The sequence below is a fragment of the Phocoena sinus genome, chromosome 4, assembly GCF_008692025.1.
Source record: "Phocoena sinus isolate mPhoSin1 chromosome 4, mPhoSin1.pri, whole genome shotgun sequence".
NCBI classification, from domain to species: Eukaryota; Metazoa; Chordata; class Mammalia; order Artiodactyla; family Phocoenidae; genus Phocoena; species Phocoena sinus.
This window is the reverse complement of record NC_045766.1, coordinates 46,246,468-46,263,743: the sequence shown is the minus strand read 5'-3', so window position 1 is coordinate 46,263,743 and position 17,276 is coordinate 46,246,468. Positions and strand designations below refer to the sequence as shown.

The following is a 17,276-nucleotide window of genomic DNA, read 5'->3' as shown; positions in this document are numbered from 1 at the left end:
GTGTGTGTGTTTGATAGTCTCAGAAGAAAAACTTTAATGACTGTTTAGTGCTATTTTTTTGTTTGCCTACATATACTGCTAAATGTATTTATGCCTAATGTGTATTTCTAGGTTTATTGTTTTGGATCAAGAGCTACAATTCCTAATTCATAAATTTGTGGTGTTGAAGGGATAGACTACTTGGGTACTGTAGTTTTTATTTCGGCATTGAGTAAGTAACAAAATAGCACAAAATTATCTTCATTAAAAGTAGAACTCAAAAGTGGGTCCTTTAAAATGTTAAAAAATTTACCTAGTGAGTTCCCAAGATTCTAAAGCAAAGATGAAAGAACCAAGCATGAATATTAACTAAAAATTGTCCCAGTTCTCCTATGATAATTCATATTCAGCAGTAATTACAAAAAAACCACAACATTTCTTTTATCTATATACTTAAATTCATACAGCTTTATGGTGGGGTGATGGGCATGTTGTATCAATGATTTAAAGGTGAATTTACAGATAATAATTTCTTTCTCACAATCTCTTGAATGACAATCAAAAAATTACTGTAATAAATGGATTCCTTTTCTTATGAAGTATCTCCCCAGAAATTCAGAATAATGGAACAAGAGTACACTAAATCACTAAAAAGTTTAATGCTTCTTAAGTAAATGTCTTTTCAGTACTGAGCTAATGGCTAAAGAAAGGTCACTGGATCGTCTAATGAATAGATAGGAGTAATTTCTAATTAGCACCTGTTCCGCCACAAATTACATGTGAATTGGGTGTAAAAAAGCTCTTTGTATATAAATTGTAAAGGACTATAAAAGCATAGTTTTGCTACCAAAAGTGGTTTTTTTAAAGGACACTTTTTTCTCCTGAATATATTAACACTCGTCTGCAAATGTATTTAACCTCTTAGTGACAGGTTTATCTACAAGGTGATAAAGAATAGAACCGAGATCTTTAGTGGAATAACTGTTTGCTCTTCCAGAGAAATTCTGATTTACACTTTGTCAATGGGGAAATAGCATAGCATCAGAGGTGAAGTGTTTAGTATGCTAATGAATCTTGTTTTAAGTTATGGTTATAATTAGTTTTATTCTATATTACTTGAAAATCAAAATGTAGTATAATAATAAATGTCAGCTACTCTTGTCCAAATTACTATAAGTATTGAATTGTCGGAATCTGGAACCAGTGAGGTTATTCTGTGCCTGCACTTCCTGTTTTCACCCACCTCCCAATTACTTGCAGCTGTCAAAATAGTTTTAATCATTTTCAGATACTTTGCAGAAGAAAAGGGACTTAAGCCCTTCAGCCAAAAAAGATGTTGCCCCTCCTCTTGTGGTCTTCTTTTATAACCCCACTGGGTCCCCCTGGTCTAGTCAGGCCAGCGTTCTTTCTGAGCATCACTATTATGCTCTAAGATCTTAAACGTTTATCCAGGTCATTCCACAGTTCTGATTCTGTGTCCTTGCTTGTTAAACCACATCAGAGAATCAGAGAATCTTAGAGCTGGAGGAAGCCTCAGAAATCAGTTGCTAAGCCCCTTTATTTTACCAGTGATGAAATGTATGACATTAAATAAATACCTTTCAGATTAAAAATTAAACCCAAATCTCTGGACTTCTAGCCTTTGGCCTGTTCCACCAGGAAATGTTGCCTGCAGATATGTGCAAGTAGACACATGCAAAAATCTGCCTATTCCAAAGAATACCTGATATTTGCATTCTCCCACCTCTGTGTCCAGGCTGTTCACCACATATGCTTGGTTATGCCCTAGTATGGGAAAGAGCAAATTGAAACATGAATCAGGCAGGGGAAAAAAGGAGCAAGCATGCTCCTTAGACCTGTTTGCAATGAGAGTAGCAGTTGTAATTGTATGCATTTTACTGCTTTTATTAGTCATTCAGTATCAAAGTTCATTCAGTATCAAAGAAGGATCATGTGTCTGTATCTTTTAGAGTTGTACCTATAGAAAAGGAGAGCCCTACCATAGAACACCTTAAGTATGACAGAGGGTCTTAGTTTATATATAATGGTTTTCAACTTATTGAAAATCATAGGTGACAGATAAATCTGAAATAGTATTCTTTTTTTTTTTTTTTTTCCCGATACGCGGGCCTCTCACTGTTGTGGCCTCTCCCGTTGCGGAGCACAGGCTCCGGACGCGCAGGCTCAGCGGTCATGGCTCACGGGCCCAGCCGCTCCGCGGCATGTGGGATCTTCCCGGACGGGGGCATGAACCCGTGTCCCCTGCATCGGCAGGCGACTCTCAACCACTGCGCCACCAGGGAAGCCCTGAAATAGTATTCTTTTGTCAAAAACTTTTTCCTAAAAAATCAGAGCCTTTCCCAGCATTCTGCTAAATTGAATCTTTCTTAATCAAATGTATTTATATTTTTTAAAGACTTTATTTTGATATGGACCATTTTTAAAGTCTTTATTGAATTTTGTTACAATATTGATTCTGTTTTATGTTTTGGTTTTTTGGCCATGAGACGTGTGGGATCTTAGCTCCCCCACCAGGGATCAAATCCATACCCCCTGCATTGGAAGGTGAAGTCATAATCACTGGACAGCCAGGGAAGTCCCTAAGTTTATTTTACTGAGAATATACAAATCCACTTTGAAATGATTAGTGTATCGCTGATGCCACCTACTCTTCTCCTTTGCTTTAAATATGCATATTTAGAATTTTAGCATTGGAAGGACCTTGATGACTCAGATGTCCAACTACCTCATTTTATTGCTGAGGAAACAGAATTTGAAAGGTGAAGTTTCTTAAATGTGAGCACAGAACTGGTTAGCGTCTGGTAGCGTGGAGCTCAGGAATCTTGGCTCAGGCCACTGTTATTTCCCCTAAATTACTTGAAAAATTCCCATTAAATTGTCTCTTGGCTCCATCTGTTTCTGTCTGTTTCTCTGTCAGTCTGTCTCTTTTTTCCTTCTCTCTCTTTTTTTCTTCTTCCAGGCTAATCCATCTCAGTTCTTTGTAAGTCATTTTCAGTGGATTTAATGTGAATACTAACTATGGAATGGGTTGAAAAGAAAAACTGGAAGTTTAATTAGAATGCTGGTATCATCAAAGATTTTTTTCTTTCTTTTAGCATCCAGTTATATATGCACCTTTCTACAGATCTGGACTGTCTGTTGATTTTACTCTGCTTTCAAAGATCCCCATGTGCTTTGTCAATTTAAACAATATAGATATTAGATATATTGTCTCTACCTTTCATAGAAAACCTTTAGAGGTTGCCAATGGATTCCTATGCTTATATTGGTATAAGTCAGCTGTATCAAATTTAAAGTTTCTTAAAGCTGGACTCTTAGGAATCCATCTCTTGATATGTAACCAATTACAAGTTTTATATGTAAATTTTGTGAAATAATTGGTATGAAGAGTACATTGTTAACGTCATGCGCTGATTATCTTGGTTCAGTCATTTAATAAACCATCAGCAGAGGTATCCACTTTGTACCAGACCCAAGGCTAGGTGACAATCTGCACAGATTTGACTCTCTCATAAGTAATTCCACGAAGTCGTAGGAGTGACAAATCTGTATGTAAAGTATTATAATAAGACCACGGATAGGGATTTGCTTAGGCCCCCATGGAAGAATAGACGTGGCGCATCCATATTGCCTGGAGAAGCCTCTGGAGAGCACAGTGAAGGTGGACGCTGATCTCACATGTCGGGTTTCACGTCGTGGGTGACTGTGTTTACGTGATGGAGGCCGGTACAATTGCAGTACCTCAAGGGCTACTCACCAGAATTTCACAAAACCCTCTGTGTCCTCCTCATGTCACATCATCATCAGAAGTCTCCTGCTGTCACCCTAAAATCCACACGTCCTGATACGTAATATACCCTTTCTTTTTTTTGTTTTTGTTTTTTTGTGGTACGCGGGCCTCTCACTGTTGTGGCCTCTCCAGTTGCGGAGCACAGGCTCCGGACGCGCAGGCTCAGCGGCCATGGCTCATGGGCCCAGCCGCCCCGCGGCATGTGGGATCCTCCCAGACCGGGGCACGAACCCGTGTCCCCTGCATTGGCAGGCGGACTCTCAACCACTGCGCCACCAGGGAAGTCCTACCCTTTCTTAAAGGATGAATAAAAGATAATATTTTTATTTGACCTTGGAGGGTCTCAATCAGTGAGCTCAGCCTTCTACTCTTAAGGTCTTTGACGGGCCGTGCAGTGAGTGGAGATTAAAATATGACCATTGCCCCGAATCAGGCAGTGCCCAGGATTTCAGTGCAGGAGACATTCTTATTTAGAGTCACATATGATCTTAACAAACTGAAAATATTCATTGTTCTGTAGCAAATATAAGGAAAGAAAATAAAGCATACCTAATTATACTCCTCTCTCAAAGGAGAGCTTAAAATGTCCAAAAATGGAAAGAGAATGCAGGATATCACTAAGAATTTTAATCACACTGGTGAAGCAGGTTTTAGACATCTGGTGTTGACTTTGTCCCCACAGTATCTTATCTTCTTAAGTTCCCTCAGTGGTAACTGGTATAGGTAGTTAAGCAGTTTAGTTGTGGGACAAAAAAAGATGTCAGGAAGCGTACGACGTGGCTGTGGAGGGTAGGCTGGGGTTTACCTCAAAGGGGTCCTTGTGTTGGGTCTTCTTAGACTTGTAAGTGATAATGAAATAGACCTTCCCAGCAGTGACCTTCTAGCTACTAGCAACTTGAGTGTTTCTTAGATTACTCTTCCTACTTCCCTGCACTATCTTGGTATCTCTCTCAAGCATTAAACGTGTCCAACGTGGGAGGCAGGGTGCATGATGCCCTGCCCCCACCCACAGAACTCCCACTGTCCTCCTTGGTCCTGGACCCTCCTTTCACGCAGTAGCATAAGCCGGAAATCTTTGCACCATCCTTGGATCCACTTTCGTAACGTACTTTGAGTCAGTCACTGAGGCATTTTGCATTTATTGCTTAAATACATTTTGCTTCTCTTCCTTCCCCTTCCTCCGTCAATGATTACGGCATATACTTGAATATTATAAAGCTAGATTCCCTTCCCCCTGCAAAAGTACTCCTCAGAAAAGAGGGGGTCTTGTACTGGAGTGAGCATAAAGCCTCTGCTATTTCTGGGAGCTCTCCCAATTGCTTCATTTTAAACCGCAGAGCGCTGTGTGAAGGAGACACATTGGCCCAAAATGGCCTCGTTTAAGGCGACTAGATATTTATGAAGGGCACCTGACAAAAATCTTCTCTTTTGGTTTTAAAGGATGTGGCAGCATTTAAGATAGTGTGGGTATTTATTTCCAGGAATGTGATCTCACAATGGTAAACGCAAAATATCTTTATAAATAAGCCTTTTCACTACCCTCCCCCCTCCCACTGCAAAAACAAAAGAAAACAAAAACACCCCCAGTACGTTCAGGAGTTAAGGCTACCGAAAGCATGAATCTGCACCTCCAAGACAAATGGAGATGTCAGCTATCCTAATTTTTACCAAATATATGTGACTTAGGACATTTCCAGTGACCGTATCAGACAGAGATTCCACTAATGCTGTATTCCAGTGAAGATGGGTATGCTTCAGAAAACTGTCAGAGGACTAAGATGCTGACCTGAGGTGATGCAGACACAGATGTCAGACATGCCTGTGAAGAGTTTGAATCAAATTGGGGAGACGCGGATGGAGGGACAAAAGTGACCTATCTAAATGTTTTATATTTCACTATTAATTTCACTTATGTAACTGAAAATAACAAGGACCATGATCTTATGTAAACACTTGTACATTCAGAAAAGTACATGAATCTTAAGTATGGAGCTCAGTGAATTCTCACAAAGCAGACAGTGTGGAATCAGACCAGGAATCAGACAGTTACCAGCACCCAAAAACGCGCCCTCCTGCGCTCTTCCAGGAACTGCCTGTCCACCTCCCACTGCCAATAGGCACGGTGTGAACAGGTGCTTCCTCCTCTCGCCACGGAATACTTTCGCTTATTTTTGAATTTTCTGTAAGTAGACTCATTCAGTAAGCGCCACTTTGCTGTCTGGCTTCTTGTCTCAACATTACGTTTGTGAAACGCACGTGTGGCTTCATTCGGTTTCTCCACGTCGCTGAGTGGTATTTCATTTTATGAACAACCACACCGTATCCATTCTCCGGGGATAGATGTTTGTGTTGTTTCCAGCTGCGGAGGGTCGTGAAGAGTCTCGTTCTTCCGAGTCTCCTCTGTGACTTCTGGTGACCGCATGCCAGCATGTGCTTGGGTACCTATGTGGGAGTGGGATTATAGACCACACAGGATACCCCTCATCAGCTCCGACGGCTGCTGGCAAACAGGTTTCTGAAGTGGTTGTACCAAGCTCCACGCCCATCAACAAGGTAGGAGGGCGCCTTTCTCCATATTCTTGCCAGCTCGGTACTTTCTGTCTTTTTTATTTTAGTCATTTTGATGGGAGAATAGTGGTATTACGTTATGATTTTAACTTGATTTTCCTGATGACTTAACCCAGCTGACCACTTTTTCAAATATCTAACCACCATTAGGATATCCTTAAGTGTCTGTTCATATTCTTTTTCACTCCCCACTCATTTTCACTTCTCTAAAATTTTGTATATTCCAGTTGGAAAAGAAATCAACTTTTTTTTTTAATTGGATTACCTTATTGGCAAAACTGGAGATCATCTTATATTGGGGCAATATGGAAGTCATTGAGGTGATCTCTTAACTGATTCATCACCCACTGCTCTCTCTCAGATGCTTTACTCCGTCTTCCGTACTACCCATAAAGTTATTTTCTGTACGCAGATCTGATCAAGTCAGTTGTAGCCCTATCCCACTCATTCTCTCCCCTCCCTGATTACCTACCTTCCTGTCAACGCTGTGCTAAACAGTGTGTGCAGAACCTCCCTTTGAAAGGTCATGGGGAAGAGGAGTTGGGCGGGTTCGAGGCACACTTGCTAAATAAATATTCAGATTATCAAGGCTCTTCCCTGGAAATTCTGATTCAGTAGCTTCCAGTGGGGTCAGGAATCTGTGTGATGAACAAGCACTCTGGGTTTCTCTTATTTTCAGGGAAGTTTGAGGAATACTACAAACAGGTTGATTTTGTTTTTGCCTCAGTGCTCTTACATGTTCTCTGTCCACTCTCTGGGTTATTCTCCTCCATTGGAAGGAAACATCCACACAAATGTTGCCTCTGGGAATCCAGATTGACTCCTGCAGGCTGAGTAAATCACTCTGTAGTCAATGAAGTCTTACCCCCGGTCTTCCTCATAAACCTAGTCCACGGTGGCCTTCCCCATCTCAGCTGATTGCATGCACTGGTTTTACCTTCAGTTTAAATTCAGAATCGGCTGCAGCTTGCACACGGTCCTATTCTCCCATTACACTCGGGCCTGCGTGACTGCACATGCCTGCTACTAGCTAGCTTTCCCGCTTGCATCTTGCACCCATGTGGTCAGAGTGATCATTATTTTAAAATCTAAGGTAACATCACATGTTCCTGCTCAAAACGCTCCAGTGGCTCCGCATTTCTCTCAGAGTAAAAGCCAAGTCTTCATGAGGTCCTACAAGACCCATCGCCATCTGCCCTCTTCCCCACCTTTACCCTTTGACCTTCTAGGCTCACTCTGCCTCAGTTATTCTGGCCTCCCTGCTTTTCTTAGAACATCCCAGGTATGGTTGCACTGTAGGGCTTTTGCACTTCCTGTTCTATCTATCTGGAACACTTGACCTGAGGCGTCTGTAGTACTAACTCCTTCACCACGTTTTTCAAGTGTTGGCTCAAACGTCTCCTTCTCAGTGAATCCTGTCTTGCCCACCCCATTTAAAAGTGAAACCTGATCCATCCTTCCCACAACTCCAATCTCTTATCCTCCGTTCTTTTCTCCCCGTGGCATTCACTAACTTATAGTGTACTCCTAGTTATGTTTATCATTTACATCTTTCTGCAGAATATGAGTTCCCCAAAGACAATATTTTCTACTGTTGTGCTCACAATATATTCTCAAATATCAGAACAATGCCTGGCATATAATAAATGCTCAGTGAATATTCATTTGATTTGTAGAATGTAATATTCAGGGTGCAATAGAGAAGAGGCCTTACATAGTATCTCTTTATAAGCCAGGTTTTTTATGAAGCCACTTCCAAGATACGTTGCATACCTTCACATTTTGAAGTGAAAACTTGACACTGGCAGTTTGGATGAAGATGGGGTTGCTTGCGTACTGCTTCATTGGTTTGAAGGAGAAGCCAGTTGCAGCCCAGCTCATGCTCCCTGAGTTGTGTGTATTCTCAGAGATACAGGTTTATACAACAGGGTTGATACTTGAGTCCTGGATTTTAGGTTTTTCTCTAAAAAATGCTAGCAAAGATGCTGGCATTACTTGAAGTGTCCATAGAAGCAGGTTTCCATGAAGAAATCAGGTAACTTAAGAAATGTCTTTTACGTTTGGATCAAGCACATCAATTTTGAAAAGTTTATGCATAAATTCTTAGTCCCATTATAGAACCAATGTGCTTTTGCCTATTTTAGCCCATCTGAAGAGCATTCTTGTATACCCTTGCATCAGTTTTGGGTGACCAGAAACCTAATCCTCTCACGCATTATTTCTTGAAATGCTGTGATGCAGTCCAGCTGAAATCTGATTGCTAGATAAGCATATTACTCTAGAGGGTCTATGCCTATACATCTGATTTTAGAATAACTTTTACTTCTCTTACTGTGAATTCCTAAGTTTCTAATATATATGCATATGTACTTATTCATGCCTTTGAGAATGTAACTTTTACTTTGTTGAGTCCCGTATTTTCATGGGACAGGAGGATAATTTTTCTCTTAGCTTACCAAGAGATTATATGTAAAAATCTGCTGGCTCAGCAGGCCGTTCTGTCATCCTGGCTTACCTAACCTTTGGTGATCTCTCATTGTCTTCTTACTGTTTTAACTGTCTTAGCCTCCTCTCGCAACCCAGATTTGTTGACTAGAAGCTTTTTATAAGAGTAATGCCTGTACTTTAGTGTCTCCCAAGGGGCCTGGAATACTGCTGGTGCTATGATAGCTCTGAGCAGCTAAAAGCAGAATTATTTCATGAGGAGTGAATAGATTTCCTCTAATAATAAGAATGATTATTAGTAGCTCACCACTTGAAAGAATGCCAAGAAGACTTGTGTGAAGACATATATCTTAAGTCAGCTAATATAATACTTGTTTGAAAAAGCCAAATCTCAATTAGATAGTGTCATGAGGGAAAGCCTTCGTATAGTTTTATCCAAAATAAGAAAGGCAGTTAGGCACCAATTCAAATCATGCTTAAAATTCCATTTAAATGACTTCATAAACTGTATGCATTAGCAAACTTAAAAATAGACACTTTATGAACTATTATAGGAACTTTAGTGTGCAGTAAAAAAATAAATACAGCAGGGGCTTCCCTGGTAGCGCAGTGGTTGAGAGTCCGCCTGCCAATGCAGGGGACGCGGGTTCGTGCCCCGGTCCGGGAAGATCCCACATGCCGCGGAGCGGCTGGGCCCGTGAGCCGTGGCCGCTGAGCCTGTGCGTCCGGAGCCTGTGCTCCGCAACGAGAGGCCACAACAGTGAGAGGCCCACGTACCACCAAAAAAAAAAAAAAAAAAAAAAAAATACAGCAATTGCCATGGAGTAGAAAAATACCTAATCAGACTGTCCTTTTTTTCCTCTCAGCATTCTGAAAACTTCTATATTTCAGGGCTGTGATTTAACTAATGCTAATCTTATGAGCCTATACATCAACAGATAAATTTATATTTAATCTCTATTCTGTTATCTGTCTATTCTCTGGGATATGTGAGTACTAATGAGCCAACAAATATGGAAATTCAGTTAAAAATGCTGGGACTTAAAGGATGGCAGGCAAACGAAGAAGAGAATGAAATATCTTCTAAATGCATTCATTTATTTCTCAAGTATTATTGAATACCACTAGATATTAGGAGCTGGGGCATTGGAACTGAAGTGGTAGTGAGGGCTGGGAATATAGAAGAGAAGGAAAGAGGAGCTAGCCAATCCCAGCCTTCATGGCACACAAAGTTCATTCATTCATTCATTCATTCATTCATTATCTGTTGAATGCCTGTAACTCACTGTAATAGGGATACAACACTGAAATAAATCAAGCGAGAAATTCTTGCCCTGACTGAGCTTATATTCTAGTGAGATAGAAAGGCAGTAAATAAGGCCCCCAAAAGTAAAAAAAAATTAGTAGAAAGAGTTAAGGACTAAGGAGAAAAATGAAGTGGGGAGGGAGCCTGGAAGTGTTGAGGGTGGGAAGCAGGTGGCAGTCTTAGGTTGTCCAGGAAAGGATCTGATGAGAAGGTATCTTTCTAGTAAAGACCTGAGGGAAGTGAGGGAGCTAGTCGCACAGATGCCTGGAGGAGGAGCAGCGGGGCTGCCAGGAAGAGGCAGTGTGAGGTGCTGAAGTGAGAGCTCGCCTCGCATGGCATGTTCGGGGAATGCTGAGGAGGCCGCTGTGGCTGGAGCAGGATGGACGATGGGGTGAAGCCTCGTGAGGGCTGTGGGTTTCGCTCAAGGCGTGATGGGAAGCCATTGGGAGGTTTTGCCCCCAGGCCTGCGATGTGACCAAGGTAACTAACCATAATTCAAATTCAGCCATCAATGGTCGAGCAGACTGGAAAGGTTGAATTGTACTGGAAGTTGTAAAACCGGAAGGGGGTGAGAAGCCAAAGCTGGACTTAATGGTTTAGGAGTTACCTGTGAGAAAAACGCCCCATGAGTCAGGAGGATGGGGCCGACTTTGTGGAAAGAGTGGGGTGGAGACACCAAAGTAGAGCCTTAGGGGTGCCTTTGCCCACTCATGGGGGCTGCAGGGGGATCCGGTGTGATCCTCAAAATGGTAATAGGTGTCCCCCTTCTTTTGTCTTTTTACTTGTTTTATATGGGTTGTTTTCTAAGAAGATCTTTGGTATTCTTTCTCAGACTTCTTATGAGGTGAAATGATGAAAGAAGGAAGGAAAGATAATTGGAAAACTGTATCTATGATGTTGTCTTCATGTTAATTACCAGCTCATTGTGCAGCGGAGGAAGTGGGTGGGCAAGTGGCTGGCCTCCAGCCCACTTCTGGCCAGTTAGAACCACAGTTGAGAACTGTTCGTGAAGACATAATAAATATCTACGATTTTAGGCCTAAAAAACCAAAATAAAGCAAAACCTCAAGAGTATTATCTTCTGAGAACTATAGTGATTTCAATTTATTTTCCTTTTTTGTCATCGCTCTTGCTATCCTACTTAAGTATCTTCAGCCACAATTATCAAAACACTAATTTGTTCATTTTAATTTTTATCACCTGTAAAATGATAAAGGTACTCGCAAATCAATGTTTTCACAAGTTGAACTGTGTGCCTTTCATACCAAGACTCGGTTGTGTGTTGTTTTTTAAAGATAAAACCCTGTGTTGTCGTCGGGACTGAAAGCAAAATTTCACAGGCTGTTGCTTCTGCCAAAGAAACCTTGCCCTCTCTTGGCTTAAGGTGTTAAAACACTTAGCAGTGTTTTCTGTCTAATTTTATTTATTTTTATTTTTTATTTTTTGCGGTACGTGGGCCTCTCACTGTTGTGGCCTCTCCCGTTGCGGAGCACAGGCTCCGGATGCACAGGCCCAGCGGCCATGGCTCACGGGCCCAGCCGCTCTACGGCAAGTGGGATCTTCCCGGACCGAGGCACGAACCCGTGTCCCCTGCATCGGCAGGCGGACTCTCAACCACTGCGCCACCAGGGAAGCCCTTCTGTCTAATTTTCAACTGTTGTTTTCTAATTCTGAATTGGAGCAGCTTGTCATAGATGAAATGTCATAGATATATATTTTACCCCTAAGTGGATGCATGCCCCTAATTTCTCTGTGCCTTTTGGATGGAAGTCAGAGTTAAAGTGGAAAATTGCTGTCGGAAGCTGGCATATTTTTAAACTCTTGAGTGAGTTAAGGGGGGAATAAAAACTCTTCCCACCCTTGACTGCATGGAAAATATTAAACTCCTTGTCAGTAAGCAGGGGAGATGATGAGTATTGTGGATTTTCATCCTTCTCTCACGAGTTCTTATGATTCACATCCTATCCCTGTTGTAGTGTTGGTCTGCATTAACGATCTTGAATGCCGAGATTGAACCATTATTTTTATACTTATTTTTTCTTGAACCTGATGGGTGCTTTGCGAATATTAATTATATACCTTTTTTGTTGCAAAGGTTCTAGCAGTTTGGCTTCATCTTGACTGATGCCCTTGACTTCAGAGTATAAATAGAAAAAGAGATAGGTAACAGGGATTGATTAGCAATCCTCCTTCTAAGCAAAACAGTAAACCTATCTAGATAAATCACCAGCCCCAGAGCCTGGAGAATGCATGCTAAAGAATTAAGGGTAGCGTGTGTGTGTGTGTGTGTGTGTGTGTGTGTGTGTGTGTGTGTGTGTGTGTTTAATTGATAGGGAAATTTTCTAGAAGAGCCACAAGAACACAAAGATTCTATCTGGTCCATTTTGCTGTTCTTCAATTTTTATTAGAAAATAGGCTTATAGGTTTTACTAAGCTATTAGAATGATTATTCGCAACCCTCCCCCCTTTTTAAGGGAATTTTTTTTTTTTTAAGTAACAGGAAACTGAGATCAGTATTTCATTGCTGTTTCAAGTCTCTCTCTCAATATATATGTGTATTACTTTGTTATTATTATACTTTAATTGTAGGGTTGAAAGAGCTCAGGGAATCACCTGATTCATCCTCTGGCACTTTGAAGCCATCACAGATAGCTGAAAAAATATTTTAGTATTTTTCTGGCATTTACTCTGTGCCCTGCCGTGTTTGAAGCACTTCACATCAATTAACTCATTTAGCCCTGACATCCACCCAAAGGGATGGGCACTGTTTTTATTCCCATGTACCATATAAAGAAACTGAAGCACAAAGAAGTTCGGCAACTCTACCCATAAGGAATGGATCTGGGACTTGAACCCAGACACCAGAGTCTGTGCTCTCGACCTTTACTTACCGCCTGCCTCTTTCCTTCTCCCATTCCTTCTAGAGTTTCTAATTCTAAGGGTTAATTTTTACTCTCACTTTCCTTTACCTAACGTGGTTTCCTCAGCCTATAGTTTAAGGTTCCTTTTCGGTTTGGGTTTTTTTTTTTTTTTTCTTTTTCTGAGCACTTCTCCAGCTTTCCGTCAGTCACTGCTGCTCCATTCTCTCACCTTCCTCCTCGGTGATGTTCTCAACCCTCAAACCATTTCTGAATTCTTAGGTTATATGTCAGGACTAGAAGCTGGTGGCTGTCATAATGACCAGTTCTGAGTAAGATAATATTAATAGTACAGTTACCTCACGGTTCCTCACATACAGCCTCTATCCCTGTTTACCACATCTTTTTTCTGCTGCATTTGCAAAAGCACGTTATTCATGCCTTAGGTCATGCTATGAGTGATGCCATTTTATGGATTCGTGAATAGTCTCAGATTTCCCAAGACCTTTGGATGTGGACTGTAATCCATAAACATCCTCTCCTCTTTGTGGACCTCGTATAGCATCTCTTTAGGTGATCTAGGAAAGTCTCTAACTGTGTGTCCTAGGATCTTCTAGCTCTTGAGACACACTGCTCTTAAGATGTCGAATGTCTAAATCCCCATTATACATACAACTGTCAAAGACAGTTTGGTCGATGGGGACTTTGGACCAGCTGGTGGCACGTTATCCTCCTGGCTGAATCGCAGGGAAGAGAGTAAAGTGTGGAGCACCGTCTCCCCTGCCCCCCACATAGAGCGCTCCTCACCCCATTCCCCACACCCCCTCTCTGCCAGGTGGAATCTAGTGGACCCTCTGCCCTTATTGAGGATGAAATCCTGCAGATGAGTTTTCTGCTGCCTAAACCAAAGGTAAGCGTTCCGCGGTCAGTCACTGCTGCTCCATTCTCTCGTGACGTGCCACGTGACGTTGAGTGACTGCTGCCATATTTTACTGAAGTCAGGAAGAATTTCACTGGATTATAAGTTGCAACTACAACGTTTACCGCCATCCTTACCCTTCCATGATAATAGTTGACATCTAGGGTCTGAGGTGGCGGGGGATGGTGGGAAGCAGTCCCCCACTTACATTTTCTTGGCTGTGCTGCTACTGGGTTTTGTTGTTGTTGTTATCTTGGGTGTTGCTAGGCTGGATTGTCTCCCCATAAGGGTCCTAACCTCCCTTCAGGAGCCCCCTAGACTCAGGACCCCTGCTGCCACTTTTGACTCCATTAGAGCAAGATCTTGACTACTTTGCCTGTTGACCCTTCTTTGAAAGTGATGTACATGCTTGCTGAAATTGTCCAGTTAGTGCACCCAGATTCCCTATTACCTGGCATGTTTATGTTCCTGTGACCTTCTTCCAAGACCGTGGGAACTTTGGCCAGTGGATTGGAGATGAGGGAGTGTTTTTCCTTCCAGCTGGGGAGCTTAGGTGTTCCCATGGCATCCTGTTCTTGCCTGTGTATATCATGATCATACTGTAATTTATCTATTCCCCTGCGAGCCTCCACTACCTGGCGGAAATTCTCAGACTATGGGCAGGCAGTTCTGGGTCTGGCTTGGTGAGGCTCCCCAGCTCTAGTCTTTGTTTTCCCTCCCTCGTTCCAAATGTCATTCAAGATGGCAGTGTTAGTACCAATCCAAGGAACCTCTTGGTTTTAATAGGCTTTCAGGAATTGGCCGAGAGACTTATCTACTGTACACCTATGTGGTTGAAAAAAGTCTAATTTCTCAACAATGGACTTAGAACCAAGCTTTCTGGAGCACAGCTGCCTTTAGTCCAGTTCCAACACCTCTGTGTCTTTGTCCTGTGATGTCTTCCAGCAGTGCCCTTCTCCTGTGGGGCTCCCATCTACCAAACTGTTCTTCACTCCCAAAGCCAGCCAAGAGATTGTCACCTCTGAGGATCTCCCCTCACTCCTCTCCCATCCAGAGCTCACCCCTCTCTTTCACTGGGCTTTTAGTATGCCAAATGCATTTAGCTCTAATTATTTAAAATTACCTAATCTATCTCCTGTGTTGGACTAGAGCTTCTTGAGGCCAAGGCCCATGTCTATTCATTTTGCATTTCTGCTCGTAATATGGTGCCAGGTACATCGCAGCAGCTCAATAACTGGGGAGTTGGATTAGATCCCTTTGTAATAATAGCACTGGGGGAAGGGGAGGGATCACCTGGGGAATAGAATAGGAACCCAAGTGGAGAAAGGGAATGGAGCAGCTCATTATTTCGATGACTAATAGGAGGCCGAATTGAGGGGAAAGATGAGTTTGGGGCAGGCATGCCATCAGGGGATGACACCATACCAGTTTGGCTGGTGGCAGGCCTTCTAGGAGTTCTGGACTGAGATGCTAGCAGAGGTGTGAGGAGAGCTAGGGGCTGTGGGAGTCGTAGATGGAGCCCTGGGAATGGCAGGTTTCTGTGGGACACCAAGATGAGAGATGCAGTGTTGGGAGAAGGGGAAGGACCCTGGAGATGATGGGCGTGTTGGAAGGAGGACAGAGGTAGCTGGTAACTGGCAGGGGTGGCAGTGGGGAAGGGGCAGGGGGTCCAGCAGCAACAAGCAGATGTCAGGGAGGGGAGTTGCAACCATGGCAACTCTACGCGGCCGGCAGTGTCGGGCAGCTGTATGCACTGGACGGACAGTCAGTGACTGGTGATTGAATTGTATCTTAGGTAGTCATGGGGAGCTGGGGCTGGTAAAAGAACCAAGTGACAGGCTTGGCTGAGCTTGCAGGGAATGAGATCATTTGTGACCGTAATGCTGAACAAACAGGATTAAAGGGCAGGTCAGAAACGTAACTTTGTTCTCTCCTCCTCTCCCCTATTGCAACCACTCCGCGGAGCTGGGTTTTCTGTCCCTGCATGAAATCTAAGACAGACTTCACTACTTTACAGCTTCTCTCAGATCAAAGAAAGAAAAAAATCTTTCAGTAACTTTTATCCATAAACACAGTCTTGGTTTAGTAAGGATCGTGTCTGGTCTAGTCCAGTGTAGTAATACACATTTTTTTCATTTAAAGGTAAAGCTTTTCCCACTCTTGCAGCTCCCATTTGCTGTAGATGTGAAGCCTGTAGTGTGGGAGAGAGTCCCGATGGGCTTCTGCCTATTTTCCCCCTAACACATCTGCTCTCTCTCCTGCACTCCACAGGCAACTCCAGCTACTTCAGAGTAGATGGGGGAGGTGGGGTTGGTAAAGTGCAGGAAGGTCCTACAGCAGGACATCAGTTTGCCTTGGGTTTCCTGCCATGGCAGATGTAAACCTGACTTGTTCCTTTGTGGGCACTGGTATAGGTTCTTTAGTGGGGAGAGTCTCTCCCTCCTTAATCTCTGTGGCTATCTTACCTAAGTTTTTCCTGACATGGCGGAATCCACCCCTTCTTTCAGCAAGCCTTAGTATGCTGCTGAGGTTTCCTCACCCGCCCAGGCGTCTTTCACTGAGACTCACGCAGCTCATGTTGACTTGGCAGTACTTATGGGATATCTGGGTGGAAATCCTCTCCTAGCACCTGAGGGAGAGGTGGGAGCTGGACACACAGATGTGAGGGTAAGTGCCGTGTAGATGTTGGCTGAAGCCGTGAGCGTGGACACGCTTGTCCGGGAAGAGACCTGGAGCCTCACACAGACTCATGTTCCAGAAGCATGAGGACAAGAAGGTGGAAGCCTCTTCCAGAGTGTTGGTTTTACAGAGGGGCAGACTTCATAGGAGTCAGCCCAGAATTATGCCTATTATTGTGTCCATCTTTTACCAAGAATGTGGAACTGAAAATGCATACATTTTAATTTTAATTGTGAAAGGACTCTAAACTGTCTTCTTCCTGTTTTGAAAATTGATGTTAATTTTACCTTAGAATTTCTAATTCTTTGAAGATAAGTTTTAACTTTTTTTTTTCCAGTTGTGTATGAACACAGATCAAGATTAGAGAAATCCTTGCAAAAGGAAAGACTTGAACATAAGAAAGCAAAGGAAGGTAAATAAATAATGTAATTCGTGTTCTGTGTTTTTATCATACTCTTCTTTGAAGCATCACGTACTTGCTTTACTATTTTTTTTGCTAAGAAATTTTTCAGATCACCCAAAGTCAGTTTTATTTGGTGGATGGAGAAGGAGATACCAAGCAATATGCTATACATTGTGCGACAAAATAATTCCTGTTCAAGACTAGATTTAGAATCTTTCATTCAGTTGGTGCCACTTTGAGGTCACTCATATATTGGTTATATGTATTGCTTCGGAAATGACACACAGTTTTTCTTTGAATATTATCAG

General features: G+C 42.5%; 1 protein-coding gene across 7 annotated transcripts in view; it reads left to right on the top strand.

The window, feature by feature from the left end:
• Window positions 1-17,276, top strand: part of GOLIM4 (golgi integral membrane protein 4) — an 81,740-nt gene that overhangs the window by 26,812 nt on the left and 37,652 nt on the right. For all 7 annotated transcript variants that reach the window (XM_032630238.1, XM_032630236.1, XM_032630234.1 and 4 more), the window contains exon 2: window positions 16,903-16,977. In XM_032630238.1, coding sequence (XP_032486129.1) covers window positions 16,903-16,977 — 75 coding nt within the window. The remainder of the gene's footprint in view (window positions 1-16,902; window positions 16,978-17,276) is intronic.